General features: G+C 41.8%; 2 protein-coding genes and 1 long non-coding RNA gene across 3 annotated transcripts in view; 1 reads left to right on the forward strand and 2 right to left on the reverse strand.

The window, feature by feature from the left end:
• Positions 1-2,930, reverse strand: part of arap2 (ArfGAP with RhoGAP domain, ankyrin repeat and PH domain 2) — a 172,886-nt gene extending 169,956 nt beyond the window's left edge. Inside the window, exon 1 of the mRNA XM_042222247.1 lies at positions 2,712-2,930. The gene's annotated coding sequence lies outside the window, so the exon portion shown is untranslated. The remainder of the gene's footprint in view (positions 1-2,711) is intronic.
• On the forward strand, positions 163-15,835 carry dthd1 (death domain containing 1). Its single transcript, XM_042222249.1, has 11 exons — positions 163-1,193; positions 1,363-1,753; positions 3,937-4,429; positions 5,275-5,605; positions 6,982-7,161; positions 7,612-7,877; positions 7,969-8,124; positions 11,307-11,596; positions 14,009-14,262; positions 14,363-14,420; positions 14,548-15,835. Exons 2-11 carry the CDS (start codon positions 1,399-1,401, stop codon positions 14,856-14,858), a joined length of 2,694 nt encoding a protein of 897 aa, XP_042078183.1. The 5' UTR covers positions 163-1,193; positions 1,363-1,398; the 3' UTR covers positions 14,859-15,835.
• On the reverse strand, positions 8,184-11,325 carry LOC102303128. Its single transcript, XR_316009.3, has 3 exons — positions 9,668-11,325; positions 9,309-9,468; positions 8,184-9,223 (listed from the first exon to the last, which is right to left on the reverse strand). It is a non-coding gene; the product is annotated as an uncharacterized LOC102303128 (long non-coding RNA).
• Positions 15,836-21,738: the final 5,903 nt, after the last annotated feature.

Consider the following 21,738-nt stretch of genomic DNA (forward strand, 5'->3'; position numbering starts at 1 on the left):
AAACATGATTAATGATGGCGTTTAAAAATCCCTTATAAGATAAAGTTAAGAAGAAAAAATAAAGTTTCAAAAATAAATAAATGTATTTACTTTCACTTTTACTTTTTTTTTTTTTTTTGCAATTTTCAGATAATTTTCATTTTCATGTTTTCCTTTGTTTTCTTATAAATTCTGGGCTTTTTATTTATTTATTTAAAGTAATGAAGATCTTAGGAGGGAAATGCGTGCAGTGTGTGGCATCGGCCACATGATGGCGACACAGTGCTATATTACTGCGGCCTGCCTCTGAGGACGCCTGACCCGGCAACAGGTAAGGCACAGCTCTAAACAACACGATGAATAATAGTCATTTATTATTAGTAACATCTATTATAGAATGACGTGGAAATTTTAAATGCTTTCACGTTGTCACCACCTTCCTAAGACTTGGAATGTTAGGTTAAGAGGTGATTCCCAGCTCCTGTCCAGGATATACCCCGTGATTTCTTTTGTTAGATTAGGACTGAATGCATGCTGGGTGCAATGCCATTGAACATTATAGCAGTAAAAGATCAAAGGACTTTGATAGGACTCGTTTATTTTATGTTAACATGATTAGAATTGAATGCCAACCCATTCTTACAGTGATGCTGAGTATTCTTTTAATTCCAAATAAGGATCAAGAAACTTGTTTTAATACTGATGTCAAAGTAACATTGTAAGTTCCACACAGGAAACCCACAAAATGACTCTGTGGTTGTGTTTGTCTCCACCTTTTTCTCCTGTAAATAGTTTAGGTGCTGCCCAACATTCTAATGCATTTGTAGCAACGCTTGTGGCGTTAGGAAAACAAATGATTTATGAATGTGAATGCATTCAAACCAACAGGGGAGAACTCCAGTAACTTCCTGCTGTGCTTTTGAATGATTCCCGGCTCCGTGTGACGTTTTTTAACTGGCCGGATATGCAAGCAGTGAAATGAGTGACAGGAGACCGTCAGACGTGAGATGCACAGAGCTCTCTGCCTTCCTGTGAATCTCCTCTTTTGTCTCTCCCTTCCACGCCTCCAGGGGTCGCCTTGGCAACATGTTTTACTGCTGGCAGCCAGATAAATGCAGCCATGGCGCCTGTAAACTGGGATAGCCGGACGCAGTAATGCTCACTGCCAAGGACACAGCAACCCAGCAGGGCTTCGGCTTCGAACATAAAAGGAGGTACACAAGAACTGAAATCCTCTTTTAATCAGTATTTGACGCTTATCAGCTGAATTGTGTAAAAGCAGGGAAAAGATTTTGCCAAATGCAAGATGGACTGAAAAAGAAAAAGGCCCGAAGAAAAGCCTGAGCAGATACTTCTGACTCTCAGCTTTTTTGCATTTTGCAGTCCAGCGTGGATACGAATCTGCATGCAGACAAACTCATGGAAGGACAAAAGCCTCCTGACTGCACAAGCGAGGACAGACTCCTCATTGCATTGGCTGAAACTGTTCAGGAGCTTGAAGGTGTCCAATGCTGCGGAGATCATCTCGATACAGCAATGGGTGGGAGGATGGAAGAAGGAGAAGATGAGAGGGAGGATGAAAGAAGACGAAGGAGTAAAGAGCAGCAGGAGGGAGACTGCAAAAAGAGAGCTCTGGGAGTGCTGAGGGAAGTCAGTGTTTTTCATTCATGCAGACTCAGAGCATGGAAACAAGCCCTCAGACGATGTTCCTCCACGCTCAGCAGCTCTCCACCAGGGGGTGGAGCTCAGCAGCATCCATCTACGACAGGCAGAGGTGGCAAAAGTACAGATGTTCTTTACTTAAGTAGAAGTACAGATACCTGTGTTTAAAAATACTCCAGTAAATGCTGAAGTACTGATTCAACGTCATTACTCAAGCAAAAGTAAAAAAGTACAGGCTCAGAAATGTACTCAAAGTAAGAAAGTAAAAGTAGCTCATTGGAGGACGATTCTAACCATTCTTGTACAGAGGTAACTAAACCTTGTCTGTGTTAATATAATAATAAAATAATATTAGTGTACAAGAATACAAACATTATCCCAATCTGTAGTTTTAATGAATGTACTCAGCTTGAATCTGTTATCTAGGACACAATCAGTGACAGAAAATTTAAACAAATAACTATTTTCTGTTGCCAACATTGTAGAGGGAGACTTTGCCTCCATTGCTAAACAGTACACTGAGAACAGTCAGGGGTGAAAGTGCGATTTAGCAGGTGGAGGAGCACTAAATCTGTGTAGTGGCTCAGCATAGGGAAAAGAATCACAACTCACAATACTTTCTAATATGAACTTCAGTAGATTTTTTTAGTGTGATCAGCTGACCTGCTGCTTGCTTCACAGCTGTCCCATATCACTAATACTATACTCTCTATACTTTATATGCAGTTGGTATAAAGTTGGAATTCAGTGAATGAATCTAAGCATCATCTGCGTAAATGCAAATTCATCTCTGCAACACTTGATATAACCTAAATCTGACTATGACCACCACAGCCACTGTACACCAGTTCAACACAATGGGAATTCACCACATTGATGCAAGCTAACCTGTTTATCCTGAGCTGCTCAGTATTTTCATGCAACCTTTGAGTATCAAAAAGTTAGTTTGTTTTTTAGGATATTTCACGACAAAAAAAATGCAACATTTAACAAAACATCATATACAGATTCAATTCAAATTATGACATCATACATCTGGAGTTTATCAAACACCACTGAGCTGTCCTTACCTTTAAATCTACTCTCTCTTCTTCTTCTCCTGTCCTGTCTTTTTTATCTTCCTCCATCTCTGTGAAGTTAGCTCTCACTCTTTTATCCCCCTGCAAAATACAGCAGCTGGAGCTTTAGCTCGCAGACGCAGTGTACGACAACCTGCACACAAACAGTTTGTGTGTTTCCTGAAGTTTGTTGAGCTGATAGAAAAAATGTATTTGAAATGGCCTGCCACTTAAAATAGCACTCTCTTCATGCTTCCTCCTTTTCTGTAGCGCTAGCTAAATGCTGAAGTACCACAACCACAACTAACGGATACATTCAGTCCTTCCCGCCCACTTTAACCCCTGAAATAAACCCTATAGACGAACTTATAGATAAACCAAAAGTAATGAGTCTGCTTTTAAAGCGTAAGAGGAGAAAGTACAGACATTTGTTTAAACACGTAGGGAGTAAAAGTACAGATGCCAGAAAATAAAAAAGTTACTTGTCATCTCTGACGACAAAATTAACTTCAAATAGAAAATTAAATTGTGGAATTCTCAGAGCCTCAGAAGTAACAATGTATTTATTTTCATTTATTAAATTTCACTCTCAAAGTTGCACACCTCCACCTTCATATCCCCCTCAAGCTCTCCAGGGTCTCTGAAGGTTCTTTCAAAGTGTCTATTTGGACTCTGGGTCCTTTTTTATACTATTTTTCAGTCCAGTACTTGTACCTGACCATTTTCAGAGGAAAGAACGAACCTATGAACCATTCAAGTACAAAGATAGATATGTGTCTACACATAACAGAAAAACTTTCAATCTTTAGGCACTTTGTTACTAGTAGATTGTTGCAGCAACACATAATTTGATTTTAAAAGTCCCATCAGATTTTTATCCACCATGTAACACAATCTGGAAAGCATCTGATTGGCAGCAGGTTCATTTTTCAGTATGACAATGATCCCAAACACACTGCCAATGCTGAAAAAATATACCTGGATGGAAAAACACACAGTGGAGCATTATCAGTCATGGATAACATTATTGAAGTGTGCGGGATCATCTACACAGAGAATAGAAAAAAAGGCAGAAACATCCAAAGAAGAGCTTTGAATGTCCTTCTGGAAGTCTGGAGAATTATTCCCGACGACTATTTAAAGACATGACATAAAAACATGCAGGCTTTCAGTGATGGGTGTGTAACAAAGTGTAACTAATTTAAAAACTCAAGTAAAGGTTTAAATTTTTTTTCAGAGGATACAGGATGCAGGCCCTGTTCGGGCTCCGTCAGTGACATTTTCCTGAGTGTTGGAGAGGACGTAGAGAAGATCATCGACAAAATAAGCTCCATCATTATCAAGCTGGATGCAGCGATTCAGCAGTTATCTGTAGATAAGACCTCGATCGCGGGTGAAGCGCGTCGAGAATCCAGAGACACAGACACTTCGGCGCAACCTGAAGACGTTAAGAATCACCTAAACTCCCCCGATCGGCTCGAGTCTGACTCAGGTCACGAACGGGTGATTGAGGACGGAGCTGATCGAAGGCGTACAGAGACATCGGCAGACACTGAACAAACACTGGACTCATTCAGTGGTTCTAATTGTGACAACGGGGCAGAATCACATGTCAAAGGTCAAGCAAGAGACGTTCTGGAGGAATCTGCTAACTCTGAGACTGCTTTACTAGAGGAGACTGAAAAGGAAGATGAGAGCGCAAAGAGAAAAAGAAAATGGATTACTGTAGGGTAAGATGACTAAATCATCACAGCTCACCGTACTTAAACTCTTAACACATAAGTATTTATGTTTAACCCACACTTCCTGTCAGTGTAATATGCAACATCTTGCATGTTTGTGGTCTTTTGCTTAAAGCTCTATGATGTTCGCAGTCAGTTTTGTGTTTTTTTTGATGAGGCTATTCAAGCATAATGAAATCGAAACTTCTTCTGTGTCAGTTTACACACGGTTCGTGAGGTAGCACATCATTTTACGTTTGTTGTAAACAAAGAAAGTAGTCAATACTTTCTTCCACTTGCTGACAACATACTGGTAACATCAGTAATCCACACGCCTAAAACAAAAATGAAAACAAAAAGATGTTGAGCATTTTGTTCTGTGCCCTCCGTTGGGATGATTGCGAGTCTGGACATGATTTCCTTCCAGTCATTTCTCCTGCTCACTGATACGGGACAAACTCTCTGCAGTGCTTTATCACACGTCGCACACATTTTTGACCTCCTGGCCTCCACACAGCCAGCTGTTTCGCACAGTTCACTGTCAGGCCACTGCACACATACATCTAAAAGCCAAAAAAATCGGGAACATTAAGATCCGAGGGAGAGGCTAAGTCTGGAGAGAGCTGATATGGAAAGTGCATGCTCCGGCATTTCAGCAAGTCTTAATATGTTTGCACTTGAAAAAAAAATCAAGATAATAATATTTCTACTTAAAAGCATTAAGAGCAAATGCAAGCATGCAAAAAATATAAATAAATAAAAATAAAAGGAAGAAACAAACAGTCAAACTTTATTTCAATCATGAATCGTTTTCTAAAAATATGCATTTATGTATTTTTAAAAACATCATTTAGGCTCACTGCTCAGCTGGAGGGCAGCCATTCTGATGTACCGGACGCATGCTTTATCAGAGCGCCTGCAGGTGCAGCTGAAGTCCTGAGGTGTGAAGTGGCTGATGCCCTGAGCTGCCTGATGGTGACTGGCTCAGAGGAGTTGCTTAGCAGAGTGATCCGGGTCAAAGTTGAACATGGAGCAGCCTTTAATTTCCCCCTTACTGTGGTTGTGCCTTTCCAAGCACGCCATCGCAGCAGCTACAGAGATGTCGCTGTGAAGATAATAGACGAGGACAAGAGGGTCAGCTACATCGCTCCCATAACAACAGAGGGCATGTATGGAGGACAGAAAGTAAGGTTTTCCCTTACTTACAAATATTTGTTCAAATATTGATCAAATAACATAATTTTCTCCTGCGTAATGCTTATTTTATGTTATTTTACTGGAAGCTTAATATAAGCTGGAGCTGTATACTGAACCTTTTTCTTCTTAGTTATAAATAAATTCTTAGTTAGAAGAAAAGTCTTCTATAAAAGGTTCATGGATGCATGTATATAAAGAACAAAGTATGGAACAACTGAAAACAGAAGAGGCTCTAACATAGAGCCTTGTGGTACACCGTTTACTATTTTTGGGGCGTTTTAACCCAAATCAAAACTGTTACATTTTAGTTAGATAAACATATTCCCAGTGTTTCTGTATATCTTTGGTTAAGAATAAATACAATTACATGAGTTAAAATAAAAAAACTGAATTCGTGTTGTTTTAAAGAACATGTCAGCACAACTTAGGTTTGCAAAGTTGTATCTGAATAAACCACAAGAACTCTGGTACAGATGTTTGTTTTTAAAGCACAGCAACATATTTGGAGACAACCAAACACAGCATATCTGCATAAACACCTCATACCAACGGTGGAGCACGGTGGTGGAGGGGTGATGACTTAGGTTTGTTTTGCAGCCACAGGACCTTGACAACATGCACTTATTGAGTAAAGCATGAACCCCTCTGTATACCAAAGTACTCTAGAGTCAAATGTAGGGCTGTCTGTCTGACAGCTGAAGCTTGGCTGAAACTGGGTCGTGCAACAGGACAGTGATGCCAAGAAAAGCAGCGAATCTACAACAGAATGGCTGAAAAAGAAAAGAATAAAGCTACTGCAATGACCTAGTTAAAGACCAGATCTCAACCCGACTTAAATGCTGTGGTGAGAGCTGTATGCAAATAAACCTGCCCACAAACCACAATGAACTGAAGCGAGGTTTGAAAGAAGAGTAGGCGAAAATTGCTCCATAGCGATGTGAGAGACTAATAAAGTCATACAGAAGTTAGTTCTGCTAAATGTGGTACTCTAAGCTATTGAAACATTCAGTGTACTTACTGTAGTTTTTCATGCACTGTTTCTCATATTTGGCTTAGATTGTGTTAAATAAATAATGATGTGGTATAATAAGTCATGCTCTTGTTTATCTGTGGTTATAATTACATCATTTTAAGACTTGCCAAGTTTTTGTTGTATTATAACTCAATGTGTAAAATCTTTGAAATGAAAGACGGTGGCTGTATCTTACATGAGTGCAAAAAAGTAACAATTGCAACTCCTGTAATTGTACTTATTCTTAACCTAAAAAACATAGAAACACTGAGTAGTTTTTTTTTCCAGAAACGTATTCATTGGTGAAAGATTGTTCAAATGTTTTGCCGTGGTTTCTTTCTCTCTTTGTTAGGGCTCATTTGCAGAGGTGAAGGTGTACTCTGTGGGTCTTTTTGCAGTGGTTTCCTGTTTAAAACTAGAAAACTACACCATTCCCAGGAAGGGGTTGTCACTAAAACTCCCCATGGACCCCCGAATTTGTCTGAACTACCTCCCAGGATCCTTTACTGCACCTGTAATAGCGCAAACCACGGTATGACAATACCCTGATCATTACCCCTTTTTCTCCTACTTTACTTTCAGTAGAAGTAAAGAAAAGAGTTGCAGAAGTGAGGTCTGGTTGGCACTGAGAGATAGGAAGGGCTCCTTGGGACGAAGCCTTTGAAATAATTCCAAAACTCGGATGAAAATAGAGAGGAGAAATGATGAAGTAACAGAAAGCTTGCTTCTGATTTGCAGGTTTCACAGATGTTTGCTGTGAGGCACAAACAGCTGTGGCCGATTTCTCAATTGACTCCTGAGACCAAACACTGGTGTACGAGCAGTTTGTTCCTTGATCTTACGTCAAATCCACCACCTCCCTCTCTGCACAGCTCTCTTTTGATAGAACAACAGAAAAAATAGACAAATTCTCATATCAAACGGCTTTTGTCTAAACTGCTGCCTAAATCAAGCAGAACAGCTGTTTCCTTGTTTGCTTCAGATCCAGCCACTAGACGCCGTGCTCCTGGCTTCTGTCAAGTCCAGAAATTACGCCTATCATTCGGTGGTGTCTACCAGCCCGCTGCTCTACCTCACCCACCCGACCTCGAGGCCCCTGAGAAGACCGCTCACAGTCACACTTCCATGTCCCCCAAATCCTGCAAAAAAGAAAGCAACAAGGGGACAAACAGAGAACCAACAAGACCAACAAAGTCAACCTGTCAGGGATTCTCCCCCATGGGATCATTCACCTTCCCACAGACTGAGGTGACACAGATGTCCTTGAACTAAAATATATTATATATGTGTCACAGCATCATATAAATAGGGATCTTAAAAGGTTTTGTTTCTATGCCAGATTCATGGACACCTCTGTGAAATCCAAGGAAATGTCCAATGAGTCGCTGGTTGTTCTGGGCTCAAGGGACAAGCAGTGGAGTGTCATGGATAAAGTCACCGTCAGGAGCCTGCAGAAGGGACTGGTGTCCTTTGACCTGATGGAGAACTTTGACAGGTTTGTACCACCACGTTTTCTCCTCTTACAATAATCACACCTGCAAATGGAAATAGGCAGTTTAACTTTATTTAAAAAGACAACAAATTGTAGTGCAGGACAGCAAGGAGGTAAATAAAAAACATGTCTGCCATCGACTATACATAAAACAGATGGATGCACCTCCTGGGACTGGAAAATAAAGCCAATGAGTGAGTGTCTTAACTCTGAACTGGCTTTAATGGGCACCAAGGCATGACGCCGCTGACTGCATAAGGGCTTCCAGTCCTATTGAGGTTTTGGCAGACAGCTGCTGAACAATGTTCACATGATGTCAAATGAAAAACCACAAGTCTGTGAGCTTCCTGTCTGTACCCATGTCCACATTTTCCTGTTGAGTTTATGAGATCAGCCACTGGTTTTGACTAAAACGTCAATTCTGTTGTGTTTGAGTTATTTAGTGTCAGAAAGGAGGATTATCTAGAATAGGCTCATTGGCTGATGATTTGTGATTGGCAAGTCAGTAGCCAATGAGTGTGCAGTTTCAGTGGTCATGACATCAACCATTGTCCATCTTCTGTGTACAGTCTACATTGCACACGTTTAATATATATACATATTGGGTTTTTTTTAAGCCAGTAGAGAGGTGTTTGAGTTGTTGGGAACAATAAAATGATAAATGGGATCTGCAGAATAAGCAGTGATTATTATTTGATATGAAGCAGAGAGGAGACAGTGTGCTGGTAATTATTAGAAATGCACTTTAAGCTCTGAAGCCACCTGTGTGGAGGTAAAACCAAATGTAAGATGGTTTTCGGTCATGTTGGAGGGATAAGCAACGATTTGAGGTTGCACGAAGAAGTTTGAGCCTATTCGTTAAGAGTTACGGTAGATTAGCATCTCTGTGACAGCGGCTGACTCAGCTGATGTGTTGTTGTACTCTCCAGCCGAACCACATCACTGCACAAAGAGCAATGTGAGGCAGGAGCATCCAAAGCAGAGCCACGGACAGAGCAGATACCCACAGAGCAAAACTTGTCGGGCGGCGCTCATTTGCAGCATCGTTTCTTTCAAAGCCAAGGCCGATTTGTCCTGTTTGTCCATCCAGCAAAATAAATACCTGAAAAAGATAATACTGTGTTCAAAAGCAGGCTCCTAACAGCATTCTCCAACAAGATTTCAAGCAAACGGTGATCATTTCTTACTATATCTCCCCTTGCATGTGCCTTTCTGCCAAACTCAACAAGCCACTGTAGTTTATTCGAAGGCCTGAACGCTTTCAGCCTGATGTCGTTGGCTCTAATGTGCAGTTTCAGAATTCGCTGGCGCTTCGAACAACACAGGAAGATGTAATAAACCCTGCACCTGAATGCAGAAGAGCAAAAGTTCACACGCTAGAGCTACCTGAAGTGAAACTTTTCGTATTAGTCAAAAGCATAGACACGTCCAAATGTGGGATATTAAACTGTGAACAAAACAAATGACATTTGAAAATGACTGCAAAAAGAAATAAGGCAGTGCCGTCTTTAAGGAAATCTAAAACATGAAACATGTCGTTTTGTACCTTTTTTTTTAGATCCAGTTGGCAGGCTTTGACTCCAGGTTTGTTGGATTGTCAGGGGAACCGAGATCTCCCTGTAAAACCTTAAAATAGTCAATTTCGCTCAGTCTTGTCACGTCAAGGAGACTGCTGAGACTGGAAACATGTGGAAGTCTATTAAAAAACATGTACATTTGTCCCATTTATGTATATGTAAGCAGCACAAACTGAGGAACAGTTTTTCCCGAACCTCTCAGTGAGGTGCAGATGTTTCAGTTTTTGTTTTACCAAAGACTTAACCTGCAAGATATGAAGGAGCACATAATTAGAATAGAGTAAAAGTCTGTTTGATTTGGCAGTACATTTAACTAAAAATGGGATCAGTGGTGTTTAAAGCTCTCTTGGACTCTACTAGAGTAGCTATGCATGCAGATTCTTATTAGAACTGGACTTAAAGGACTTTCTTACAACATATTTTTGACACCTGTTGCCTACGAGGTTGATGAGAGTGTGTGACAGGCGCAGCAGGTTGTCGGGGTTATGAGCTGTCCTCACAGCCAAGTCAACAGTGGCTGCAATCAGGAGTCCACCAGCCATGTAGATGGCGTAGAAAACAGTCCCCCTGACCACACAGTGACAGTAAGAGACACAGGATGAGGCTTAAATTGTGCAGCTGTGCAGGAAAAACTTTGCAGCTGTGGGACCCCTGCAGCAGAAATACATTTATATTATATAATGGCATTTTTGTGCAGCACATTCAGAGATGCCCTTCTGCACACCTTGGTTGTAATGGGTGGTTATTTGATGTTACTGTTGCCTTCCTGTCAACTCAAAGCAGTCTTGTTCTTGCCCGCTGACCTCTGTCATCAACAAGACGTTTTCTCCCAGATGTTTTCTCTTTTTCAACAACCCAGATGTTTCTTTATTTCGCTTTACTCACACGGCAGCGAACGTAAGCAACAATCCTCGAGTTAATTTGTTTTAGTGAGGTTATGTCGCACTAACTTCCAGAGCGATTAACATTTCCTTTGCTTCAAACAGGAGAAAACAAATTATTTCCTCACTCACGGCTCTGCTGTACCTCACCGGTGCCTTTCATGTATTCTCAACATCACGTCCATGTCTTAAGTGCCAGCATTAAAAAAAAATAAAAACAAAAGATAAATGCTACACTACGCTACAACAAACCAGACTTACAGAAAGCTTTTACTTTACATAAGGGGCTTAAAGCAAGGCCGCATGGATAAAGGGGGGGTGGGTGCAGCTACATGCTTTAGATTCCAGGCTTTAACGTGTCAGAGCATATGCACATGAACAGCATGGCAAGACTAAAGTGTTAAGAAACCCCTAAAGACATTATAAAGAAGAAGAAAATTAAGTCTTACTCTAGTCACCTGTTTAAAAGAATAGGCCCAGCTGTGATAACGTTGGATTCTCATTTCCATCCCGAGTTATAATTCTCTTCTTTCTTATCTAAAACAGCTTCTTCAGGGGAGAAAAAAAATGTGTGCAGTAGGTTTTCATGAATTCTCCATTCTGTCTTAAGTCTATTACATCTGTATTCCCGCCTGCGATAACAAAGTCTTTTCCCTGTTCAGCGGCAATCTAATCTTTCCCCAGAGCTAGACTCCTTAACTTGTCCTCCGTCTGCTTCTCCGCTCAGACTGCTCGTGCTTCGTCTCCTCTCCCCGCTGCGCCCTTGTCACCTCGCCTGCCTGGTCGAGGAGCTGGAGGAGTCGGTCTGCTGCCACGCCGTCACCGTCATCCTCCTGCGAAGCCGAGACGAGCCTCGCGCCCTCCTGGTGGCCGTTGTGCCCGGCAGAGACCTCAGCTGGGAGCTGCACAGGCTGCGAGCTCAGGGCTACAGCGACCCGGTGGAGACCTCCTCGGAGATCTCGATGCGTGAGGCAGATCAGCTTCTCCTGCGTTTCACCGGCAACATCACCTGCACAGGTAAAGTGTGAAGCTGGCTCACTGGCTTCTCCTACAGAAGCTTCATACGTGCTTTAAGGAAAATAATTATAAGCTGACAAAAGAAACACAAGAGAATCTTCATCTTTTTATACATTTATGCTTCTCACGGGTCTAATGTTGGCTTTTCATCAAGGATTGGGTCATCATTTATTTTAATTCATTAATTAATTCAATGGTTTCTATCAGTGAATCTGAAAAAATAATCAGCTTTATCTATCATAGTGAACACTCTAAACATTCTACATGCTTAACTTGTTTGTTTGTTTTTTTTTGTTTATTTGTTAGAAAAATAATCCCGATGTTCAACTTTTAGCTGCGTGAGCCTCAAACGCAGCTGCTCGCTCTTGTGTTGTCATTGTTCTTATTAAAAGAGGCCTGTTTACTTTGGCTGGACGCGCGTGACACTGAAAAAGGCCTCGATTTAAAAGTGCAAATCCTTGTACGCTATTGTTATTGCGTGGTTAGCTGGAGCACTGCACATCTAGTGCAGTAAAAAAGAAAGATATACTGGGAAATGTGAAACAGTTGCTGCAGCACCAGGTCTAAACCGGTTTAGCCTCCATCCCCTGGTCACCACGTAAGACAGTAACCACATAATAAAGTGGATGAATGATATGTTTGTACAGCCAGCTGAATGCTTCAACAGTACAACACTCTTATGTTTCCTCTTTTGTTTCCCACGGTACAATACAGCAGACAGTACAAAAGATGGGGATACTGCCTGTTTAGAAGCCTCCAGATGAGTGTTTACGCCGTCTTGGTGTGTTGAAACTGGACGAGATAGATGGATTACTCGATGTTAAACACATGTTTACTTACTGGCTTTAAAACATTTTAAAAATCTATGGTTAAAATGTATATCTATATATATGGTAGACTGTATACAAAAGATGGACTTGCTGTGTGTATTTGATATTTTAAAACTGGATGAGACAAGCAAAAGGTGGATCTTATCGACGCTACATGCTCATACTGTAGAATCTTGTAAATGTCAATCATGATATAGGCCCGCCCCAGTATACCCTACTCCGTCCTAGCTTTTAATTCCCATGATGCATTGAGTATTTCTTCTTCGGTCATTTTTTCACTCACTATGCATGGAATCATCACTTATTATTAAACTCTGTCTCTCTTCCACAGCACTTCTTTTAGCCTGTCTTTTTTCTCTCATCCCAACCGATTGCTACAGATGGCCCCGCCCCTCCCTGAGTCTGGCTCTGTAGGAGGTTTCTTCCTGTTAAAAGGAAGTTTTTCCTTCCCACTGTCGCCAAAGTGGTTACTCATAGGGGGTGATATGATTGTTGGGTTTCTATCTGTATGTATTATTGTAGGGTCTACCTTACAATGTAAAGCACCTTGAGGCAACTGTTGTTGTGATTTGGCACTATATAAATAAATTTGAATTAAATTGAATAAAATTGAATATTTAAATCTACTTTTGGCTGCTGTCATGCTACGAGGGGGTCGCCACAAACATCTCCACGTTTGATTTGGCAGGTTTATGCCAGATGCCCTTCTTGACACAACCCCAAAGGAAAAGTTTGGTTCACTTTATAAAATTAAAATCATGTTCTGTTCAATAACACCTGAAACTAGTTACTGAGGCCATGGTCTCATTAAAGTGTTTAATGAGGTCATAGTACAGTGGAGCTGAAAGGCCATTTTCCCATAAACTTCTCTCCATTTTAACCAAAATTTGCAAAATGGAATCATTGTTAGTAAGTATCACGTAAAATAACCTGACTGAAGTCAAGTCCGAGGGATAGACTTCTACAGCACGGAGAATCCTTTTGAAAGCAGGAGCAGCAGTTTAATGAACTTCACTTTTAAGACCATCTATTATACTGTCTTTATACACCACAGCCCTAACTTGCTCCTTGGCTTTGCTTGATAAAACTGTCTTTCTTCTGGCTAATGTTGGCTAGCATTAGCTTACCTACTCACACAAATCACTTGCTACCTAACATAGCAAATAGTGAGGACCCAAGCTAAGGTAACGCTGTTGCTTTTAAAATATCATCTGAACCCATCTGAACTCAGATATGTTTCTATTTTTATGTGAGGTTTGTTTTGAAGTCTGAGTTGCACTGGGAGCTCATTTGTTGGCCGCTTGGTCCTTTTCTAAGCTAGCCTGAGTTGAAGTTGCTTGTTATCTAGATGTGTCAGGGAACAAAGGAGAGGCACTTCAGAGTCCAACAAGTCAGCCCTAAGGTCTAAGTTTTAAGTGACTTTACCCTCTGTTCACAAACTGGCAGTAAACAAGTTTAATACAGGAAAATGTTACAAACATAACCTAGAAAATTCAGTTAGCATCAAATTCAGTTAGTAAAGCAGTTTCATATAATTGCATCAGGCCTCTTTTTAAATGTGTGCATATTTATTTTTCTGCAGCCGCTGCTCAAACCAACAAAAATGAAGCCACGCATGAGCGCATCACCTTCCACAGCCAGAGGAAGAATCACCTCTTAGTGCATCTGACTGAGGTGGACCTATTTGGAAACTACAGCTCTCCTCACTACAAGGGCACGGCCATATTTTATAAGGTCACCAGAGGTCAGCTGGAGTGGCGGGATGACAAAGCTGTCCTGAAGGACACGAAGCTTCTGGGAGATCCCGTCTGTAAGCTGTCTCTGACTTTACCCAAGGTAAAGGTCTGACTTCACCCCCTCACCCCCCAAAAATGAAACATTATGCTTCATGTTAAAGACTCAAATAAAAGAATGCTACTGTTTTATGTCATTTTAGAAAGTGAGAAACCTTACTCGGCCCATTACAGCCCAGGTGAAGTTCTGTGAGGACACAGGTGGGGTGAAATTCTGCTTGCTTGCTCCACGATCCATTCATTGTCTCTTTGCCACACTCTTTAATGCTGTCTCAGCTCCAGATACTAAAAAATGCATCATTTATCCATCACCTGCCCATCCAACCAGGTTCCCTCTCAGACTCTCTTCTTCTCTGGCTGTCCGAGGAGCTCTCAGAGGAGGAAACGGCCCTGCTGGCGCTCTCCCTGCGACTCTGCCGCAGCACCGCTCAGCTGGTGACGACCCGAGCCGGGAGCGGCGGCCTCTCTTCCCGTGCCTTCACCATCCTGGCTATGTGGAGGAGAGGGCTGCCCGCCATCCCGAACCAACCCAAGGTCTCTCTGCTCGCTGGCTACTTGGCCAAGATCGGCAGGCCGGATCTGGCTAGAGAACTGCTGCTGAGGCAGGCTGCAGCTACCAGGCAGGAGTCACAGAATTAAGGAGGCCCAGAAAGGAGCGCTCACACTGCCTTTTAAGTGCTGCTTTTAATATGAGCCAAGCCACTTGGTCGCAGTGCTGCGTGTGATCCACACGAGGTCAGCATCGCACAAGGAGAGTCAGCGCTCTTCTCTGGGCTTGCAACCCCACCTTTTGTTTTTGTTTTGGTAGTTGTCTTAGATGTAAAGTCTAATTTCAGACCATTATTATGGTATTATAGTATCATTTAGCTCTGAAAACTGTGAAAAACTGGGGAGATTTTAAAAAATGAACTGCTGTACAGATGAGCAAATGTTTTAACCCAGCTGTGATATTACTGTTGTGACTCCTTGCAGGGTCCAGACCTCTAAGGTTTGGAGCATTTATATGTGTGTTGTTATATTGATTTATGACTCACAGTCTTACCTCACAATGCAGTTTATAAAGCAGTGAAAGCTGCAAAGTTTGAATGCAGATGAGCACAGAGCACATCTGTGGCGTCCGGATTATTTTTCTTATCAGCTAGACTCGTCGCTGGTTTTCTGTCCGTCTCCAGGTTTTCTCAGTCTTCTTTTTAAACTCTTGGCAGCCCTAATCTGTGACAGAGCCTTCACTTTCTCACTTCATTTGGTAGTTTGTCACCACCGCTGGCAGGGAGGTGATTTAGCGGACCAGTCAGCCGCCTCTCCCCTCTGCGTAAACAAACAACGACACAGAGCTGTGACCTCCTTTCATCTGCTCCTGACACGAGTCATCTTTGAGACGTGACCGAGTCAGATAATGACTGAGTTGTAAAAGTTGTTTTCTTTGTTATGAGGATACTAAAATATATTTCTGTTTGCAGTATTAGTTGGATGAATTCAGGACAGCGTTATGAATTTGTGTCCATTGAATTTGTGATATTAAAACCAATCCTTTCATAGTGTGTACTTTCTTAAATTAAGGAATTTGAGGAATTGAGAAATCATCCATTCATTCAGCAGCTTTTCTACTTTGCAATTCAGTGGAGTTTCACATTCACGTGGAAGTACCTGCTCCTTAAATCTCACCGCTTGAATGGCAGCTGTTTGTAAGCAAGCCGCAGCTCGCCTGTTAGGCTTTTAAATTCCTGCCGTCTTGGTTTGGGGGTTTGGGAGTAAGTACATCGTATGCGGTGTGCTTAGTTGCACAGGTAAAGTCTGCCTCTGCACTTAAAGCCTTTTTTGTCCTGGATGCTAAGGATTTAAGCTAATGCTACCACACCCAGCACATTCTTCAGCGACTGCATGAAGTTTGCAGCGCAGTTACTGCAGACAGTGTGGCTCCAGGCAGCTTCAAAGGTAAAAACAGACTGGGCTAAATTTGCAGATCATGCTACTAAAACCAGGAGTAACCAGCTTTATCCTGAAGTACACACTGAATGATTAGCTGGAGAAGATGCTAACTTTATAACTTTTAGTCGTTGTGGAGGTAGATCAATGTATTTGATTTTCACAGATCCTTTTTAAGCTGGATGTCCTTCCTGATGCAAACCTCCCAGAGATTCTCTCACAGTCTCAAAGCACAGATCTTTCATGTTTTAGGTGATTGTACCCAACCGAGCCACCCAGGGATCTACGCCTTGACTGTTCTAGTTTTAAAATCATTTTTAAGGAACTTTTCATAAGCAAATATTAGGTTAACTAACATCTTGTTTAAAGGACTGTCTATTTTGGTCGTTCTGGACAAACAAATCTGATCAATGGAGGCTCCACCTTGCAGCTGAGAGGATTTAAAGGATCTGTTGCTAACATCTCGGTACAGATACCACAGCACGCTAGCACAGGTCGAGTGGAGTCCATTCCTTGTTCTCAGGACTGTTTATATTAGGTGTATATAGCACCTTTCTACTCTATTTTCACTACTATTTTCTACTAATACAAAATATAAAATAAAGTCTTATTCACCCAGTCACACACACATTGATCTTATCTATACCTAAGCACTTCTAACATTCATACACTTAGTCTCCGATGGATGCATCTGAGGCAACACAGTGTTCAGTATCTTGGCCAAAGATGCTTTGACACATGGACAGGAGGATCCGGGGACTTTCCATTTGGTAGATGACCCGCTTTACCATCGAAGCTGCAGCCGCCCTACGCCTACACCGTCACTACATTTTGCCACTGGTTGTGGTTGTGGACGAGTCTGACAGTTGAACCAAATAATGTCACTCTGAGACTCACCGTCTAAAAGCGGTGCAAATTTCAAACAGCACTGGCCACCACAGGAAATTCAGCGTGAGAAAAACAAAGTGTCTAAAACCCCCGACAGAAGATCTGCAGATAACTGTTAGATTTGGTGTCAAAGTGCATGCATCTGCAATCAGAAAGAAACGCCTGTATTTGATGTAGCAGAGGCGATCTGGTTATTGGATCAATGGGATGAACTAATCAAAGACAGCCTTTCAGCACAAGAATCAGACACCGATCGTGAGGTGGGAAAGTTTGCCTCAGAAATCGTTCGGCTTGCGGTCAACAATTCTTCTATAAATTGTGCACATCAAAGAGCGCTCGGAGCGTACGTGACGCCATCTGTCCGAGTGCTTCCGCTGAACCGAAGGTGGACCTTGCAACAGGATAATAATGCCAGGCAAACACATCATTCTCAGTAGGCTCCGTCTTTTTAAAGACATTCAGAGAGTTTTTCTGTTTCATCTATCTTCAGAGCTCGTACTCCAGCTGTGTGACATTCTGCAGGCCCTGAGCTGGAGCAGAGAGGTAATGAGATGCCATGTGTCCAGGTGGGGGGTAGGGGACACCCTGCGAAGACGGAGAACACCACCCGCCGCTTCAAATAGGAGAGACGCTTAATGAAGTATGAAATAGTAACAGGTGGAGCTGATAGATCGCACGAGGCGATCCCCCCTTTGCTCCTTCTCTGCCATTCGCTGACAAAAGTGGCCTCCTCTCGCCGCTAACCTTTTCTCTTCCTTTTATTTGTTGCCCTTCTATTGTACTCCTCCTCAGCTCCATCTGTGGATGGAAATATTGTTCGCACAATTCCTTTTCAACCCCTCCACGCTCCATCTTGGCTATTACCTCCTTCTTCCTTCCTTCTTTCCTTCCAGTGTGACTCTAAAGGACATGTGTGGCATCGCTGGCGGGAGAGTTTTGTGCTTCGACTGTGCGTGGCAGAGGGGGGCATCATTAGTGTGGCACGGGGCCATCACACACACACACACACACACACACACACACACACACACACACACACACACACATTGAGGGTGCCTCTAGAGGTAAATGTCACAGAGGGGGCTCCCACAGTGCCAGGAAATCGTTTCCTCTCTCATTTTATCTCTTGTCTGTCCCCCCTTTACATTATTGAAAAGGCCACACAGCAATGCACTCTGGGAAGTTGAAGTAAGGAATTCCCGCCGAGCGCCAGCATAAAAATATTCTGATTTAAACCTCATCTGTTTCATCATTTCATTTCATCAGCCTCCTGTTCGTGTTCAGCTCCCCTCGCCTTTTTTTTTTTCTTGGCAGGAATCCTCGCCGCCTCGATCAATCGCTGCTCGTGCACTTCTAGCTGTCAAGGTAAAACAGTCTGATGCGACCGAGATGCAGAGATGCAGTCATGAATGAACATATGCACTGTAACAGTTCGTCCTGTGAGTTATCAGAGCGCAGCGTTCACATCTGCAGGGCCCCAAAAAATCACTTCTTTTCTTTTTATATATATATATGAAAAAAAAACCCAGATTACTTTTTGTTAAATTAGACTGTTTACGACAAAGTAGAGAAATATGAAGCCCATTAGTTACAGAAATCTAGCTGTTAGTTCCATAAATGAGCTCTAAGGCTGGTTTAATTACCCATGCTCTTATTTACTCATATAAACAAACATAATTTATTCTTTATGAAAGAACATGCCACACACAGTGCTGTGCAAAACTATTTTTCCTCATCTTGAGGTTTTCTTTTTTTGCATATTTGTCACACTTACATGTTTCAGATCATTAAAGACATTTTTATATTAGACAAAGATAAAGACGAAGAAATACAAAATGCAGTTTTTAAATCATGATTTAATTTAAAAGAATAAAACTTTTGTGATCACTGGCACCCAGTCTTTCACATGACTGTGGAGGACTGTTGTCCCACTCTTCTGTGCAGAATTGTTTTAATTCAGGTATATTGGAGGGGTTTTCGAGCATTAACGAAGTGCAGACTTAGTTTACTCCAACCATCCGTTCAGGGAATGAACTGATTTGTGCTCTTGGTGTTTTTTTGGAGCTTTTCAGCTGAGTAATCTGACCAATATTACGGCTCCCTGTGTGGTACAGAAAATGCAAAAAGTTTGCACTTCAGTTTTATTCTAGTGTTTTATTAGTCAGTTATTTATCAGTATAAGGACTGAGTATTGTTTAACTGAGTCTGTGCATTTCAGACATACAGTTTGTAGCAGCAGCTTGTTAAGCTAGCTTTCTAATGTTAGCTGGGAAAACAGCATGCAACCCTTTTTGCCAAATATGGCAACTCCTGGTTCCAAAAAGGCAGCATGGTGACAGCTGAAGAACTAACTCTCATACTTTAAAAAAGGGCTAAATAAAGCTAATAGGTGACAAAAACCCACATTTTATACTGTTTATTTTTATCATAAAGCCACAACCAGGAACAATATAAAGGTTGGACGTCATTCGTTGGTTTCTGAAGTCTTGAGGTGTGTCTCCACAGCTACCGCAATCTGACCGCCTTCTGTTAAAGTGCAGGTTAAACACACTTCAGCATTGGCTTCGTTTGTCCAGACCGCTAGCAACAAGCATGCTTTATACGCTCTATGGTCAATGGCAATGCTACAGTTAGTGTGGACGCTAGATAAATGTTCACAGGGCCTGCCCTCAGTTTACTCTAACAAGTCTGCTGCTGGTGTCATGACTACGCTCTGCTAGCTAAATAGCTAAGCCAGCAGAAGTTACATTATTCAAGTTTCCTCCCCCACATTTCAGGTTAGAGTAGCAGCACTGAGTTATCTAGCATTAGCATTAGCAGTTGTTATCATCACTCACCACCATTTTTTCCTGTCTCTGTTCACCCTCAGAAGGATAACTCCTCTTTATTTTTTCTTACGTGTTTTTTCTCTATAACAGAATCATGCACTTGCAAAGGGACAGCGTGGATTCAGGTGGGGTCGCCTTAGGAAGGTTACATTTCTCAAACTGTTACTACAAACTTTGTACGCTGCCCGTTGAGTCCTAGGCTTAAAGCCTCAAGCTCAAGTTCCCTTTTCAAGCAGCACCTCTGTCTACGGCTACACGCAGCAGCTGGCTATCTTTTAATGTTGATTTAATCAAGTGTAAAACTCTCAGTGTAAAAACTGCACGTGGTTTTATGAGGGCAAATGCAACCCATTCTTTTTTGGGTGAGTAGGAACTTCCTCTTTTCAGTATTCTTGCCAGCATGCAGCAGTTGAAAACCACAAAAAAATAACCTAAAAAAACAGTTTAGCACCAATCTGGAGGATTAGCTATGCAGAAGTAAGTTGAAGGTCATGATTCTACAAAAAGCTAAAGGTACATCTCTTCGTGAGAATGAAAATTCTGTCACAAATAAAAGCTCATTATTTGTGCTTTCCCATAAATAAAAATATGTTTACCAAAAAAAAAAAGAATAAATAAAACCAGGATAGTTCCTACCACCTAATGCTGTATCTATGGTGATAAAACAGGGTCCTTTCAATTATTAAAAATTATGCCAACTGATGAAAAACAAGATAATTTTGTTATTTAAACCGATTATATTTTATTAATGACTTCATACTACATATCTAAGTGAAAAAAAAATCTGCCACATCTGGATGAAATTAAATTTATGTCTGAAAATATTCACTTTGTAGTGACATCATACCCTTTGACAAGGAGGGCAAAAGGGCCAGTGGGTACATGTGCAGGAGGTTTAAAAAAGGGAAATCCTGTTTTAAATCAGCCTAGACATAAATTTCATCATGTGCTCTAGAAAATACTGGAGCTGAAGCACCCAAAGGTCCAGTGGGTGATCCGGGTCGCTGTGCCGTGCTGAACCCAGTGATGTTTGAAAAATGGAGACAGCTCCTGTGTGGCTGCCCGCTCACACAAAAACAAGGGTGGATCAAATCTCTGGGGTGATTCTCTGACTCACAGCTTGGCCCTGACTCCATCCCTCTGTGTGTAAATGTGTGTGTGCAAGTGAGGAAGTAGGAGAGAGAGAGCGAGACCTCGCAGGTGTTCTGCTCTCTGGCCCGTGACAAACTCTTCATTTGTCCCTCGTTTCAGTGGCAGACAGGGCAGCCAGGCCGGACAACCGTGATCCGAGAGGGTCCATGTTACCACTGCAAGGAGGGCCTGGGGTCATGATGAGGGATGTATTAAAAGTGGCATGACGTTGTTGTACAATGTGAAAATCAGAGAATTTCAGTTTTCTGTTTTAGTTTTTCTGATGCACAACTTTGGTGTTTTGACTCTCACTCCTCTCCTAGCAGGAAGCTGCGTTAACAGTTAGCTGGAGCAGAACCTATAGAGCCAGATATTTCTATTTGTAAGGGGGCTATGTGGGTTTAAGGGAAGTTTAAGCCTCTGTTAGTCCTCTCTCTGTAGATATGACGGTCAGGTCTACTCTGTAGCTGTTTTGCTAGCAAATGCTGGAGGTATGCTAGAAATTTCTGTTCGTCCTTGTCTGTTTTGTTGTCTTGTGTTTTGCTGTGATCTCTCTCTAAATAAATAAATAAATCTGGGTAAATTCCCAGATGATTAAACATGCAACTATTTTGCTGGTAATAACTGAAATGACTAAAGAAAATCAACAGCCTATTTATACAAGATAATTCATAATGTTATTGGGGGGTTATATTGGTTGGGTCTGATTATAGGGGGGGTCATAACCCCCTAACCCCCCTGGAAAT

The sequence above is a fragment of the Haplochromis burtoni genome, unplaced genomic scaffold (genome assembly GCF_018398535.1).
Source record: "Haplochromis burtoni strain Fernald_Lab_line unplaced genomic scaffold, NCSU_Asbu1 Contig_82, whole genome shotgun sequence".
NCBI lineage: Eukaryota > Metazoa > Chordata > Actinopteri > Cichliformes > Cichlidae > Haplochromis > Haplochromis burtoni.